The sequence below is a fragment of the Cebus imitator genome, unplaced genomic scaffold (assembly GCF_001604975.1).
Source record: "Cebus imitator isolate Cc_AM_T3 unplaced genomic scaffold, Cebus_imitator-1.0 Scaffold119, whole genome shotgun sequence".
NCBI lineage: Eukaryota > Metazoa > Chordata > Mammalia > Primates > Cebidae > Cebus > Cebus imitator.
Window position 1 is genome coordinate 4,487,096 of NW_016107434.1, and position 1,702 is coordinate 4,488,797.

General features: G+C 35.1%; 1 protein-coding gene across 1 annotated transcript in view; it reads right to left on the reverse strand.

Annotated features, from left to right (window-relative positions):
* KATNBL1 (katanin regulatory subunit B1 like 1) overlaps window positions 1-1,702 on the reverse strand; it is a 58,667-nt gene that overhangs the window by 1,503 nt on the left and 55,462 nt on the right. The window contains exon 10 of the mRNA XM_037742365.1: window positions 1,617-1,700. Coding sequence (XP_037598293.1) covers window positions 1,617-1,700 — 84 coding nt within the window. The remainder of the gene's footprint in view (window positions 1-1,616; window positions 1,701-1,702) is intronic.

A 1,702-nucleotide genomic window follows, 5' to 3' on the forward strand; every position in this document is an offset into this window, starting at 1 on the left:
AAAAAAAAAAAAAAAAAAAAAAAAAAAAATTCAATTGAAAGCAAATTTCAGTCATAAGGAACAATCATTTTTCAGTTCTTCTATACAGAATGTAACACCCATTTAGAGCAAGGTAATATGTCATGTATGCTCTAAAAACCTAAAACAACAACAAAAACCTTGTAGGAAATTGATTTGTTTATAAGATTTTCATCATTAAGAATTCTATAAAGTAAAATCCCACACTGTGGTAACAAACTTGCTTGATATATCATTTTGTTTCTTTTTCTGAAGCTATCCGAGAAATTTTTTTGTTTGTTTTTTTTTTTTCTGGGGCCCATGGTCTCCGATAGCAATGGCCAGAGCTCCTCTGTGGCTGCCACTTTGAAAGGAGATAAGCTTCTGGTTGGTCACTGTTGGTATCACTCCCATTTGCTTTTCTTTCCTCAGCTAGATTCTTTCCCTGAAAGCATCTGTCTCCTGTAAGATTTGAACTTACGATCTTAGAGTAGAAGTCAGATTGTCCCTCAAGGACAGCTAGGTTTGTCCAAGCCTCTGCTTCCCTTAGAATTGTATTTTTTCCTCCCTGAATTCTAAGTAGTTGTTTCATTTCCAAGAAAAATTGTATAACTAAGTCCATGGCATAAATCCTCTTATTTAGAAATATGTATATATTTAAAACCAAAGAATGCTTTTTATATTCCTGGCTAATGCCCATTTATGATAGCAGTATGCCCAGTAATAGAGTGAAAGTATTTCTTAACAACAGTTTTTTCTTCAATTATTTTTTAGCTACCAATGCTTTTTTTTTTTTTTTTTTTTCAGAGTTTTGTTCTTGTTCCCCAAGTTGGAGTGCAATGGCGTGATCTCAGCTTACTGCAACCTCTGCCTCCTGGGTGCAGTGAGCCAGGCAACCTCTGCCTCAGTCCCCAAGTGGCGGGGATTACAGGCTTGTGTCACCATACCTGGCTAATTTTTTGTATTTTTAGTAGAAACGGGGTTTCATTAACCAGGCTGGTCTTAAACGCCTGACCTCAGGTGATCTGCCTATTTCGGCCTCTCAAAGTGCTGGGATTACAGGCATGAGCCACTGCGCCCAGCCTAGCTACCAATGATTTCTGGAGTTTAAATATTAAAATTCAAACTAGCAATTTGTACTTTTTCCTTTAAGAGACAAATGAACAAAGACCAACATCAAATTCACTCTGTGATTTAAACAGTTATCTTCTCAAAAGCATAACATTAGCAAAAGTAAAAATTAACCCCAACACCACTTAATTGTGTTCCTTATTCCTAGTTTCCCGAGTTCCTCATCTTGTTTTCTGATGCTGTCCTTATCAGATTCTGAATATTTTTTCAAATATTTTTCTCAATTAAAACCCTCTATAAATACCGTCTAGCAAAGCATTTCAGTGGCTGTACATGAGACATGTTCAATGGCTAATTCCTGTGCTTGCTGCCAAGGTCACAGTCATACCCAGAGGACCTGAAGCATTTGCAAATATTAAACTTACTTTAGACATTAGAACAGTGCCAAATTATTCTGCCTAGAGACCTGAAAAATTCATTTATAAATGTAAAGTAATATATTATTTCTAATTTTTAATGTTTAATTTATAAGCTTAAATATAGATTACCTTAGCTATATTACCAGTATATCCTGGAACCAAAGTAAGATGGTTTTCCTGTTCCCATAATCCACTTAATTGTTGTTTTAAAATCT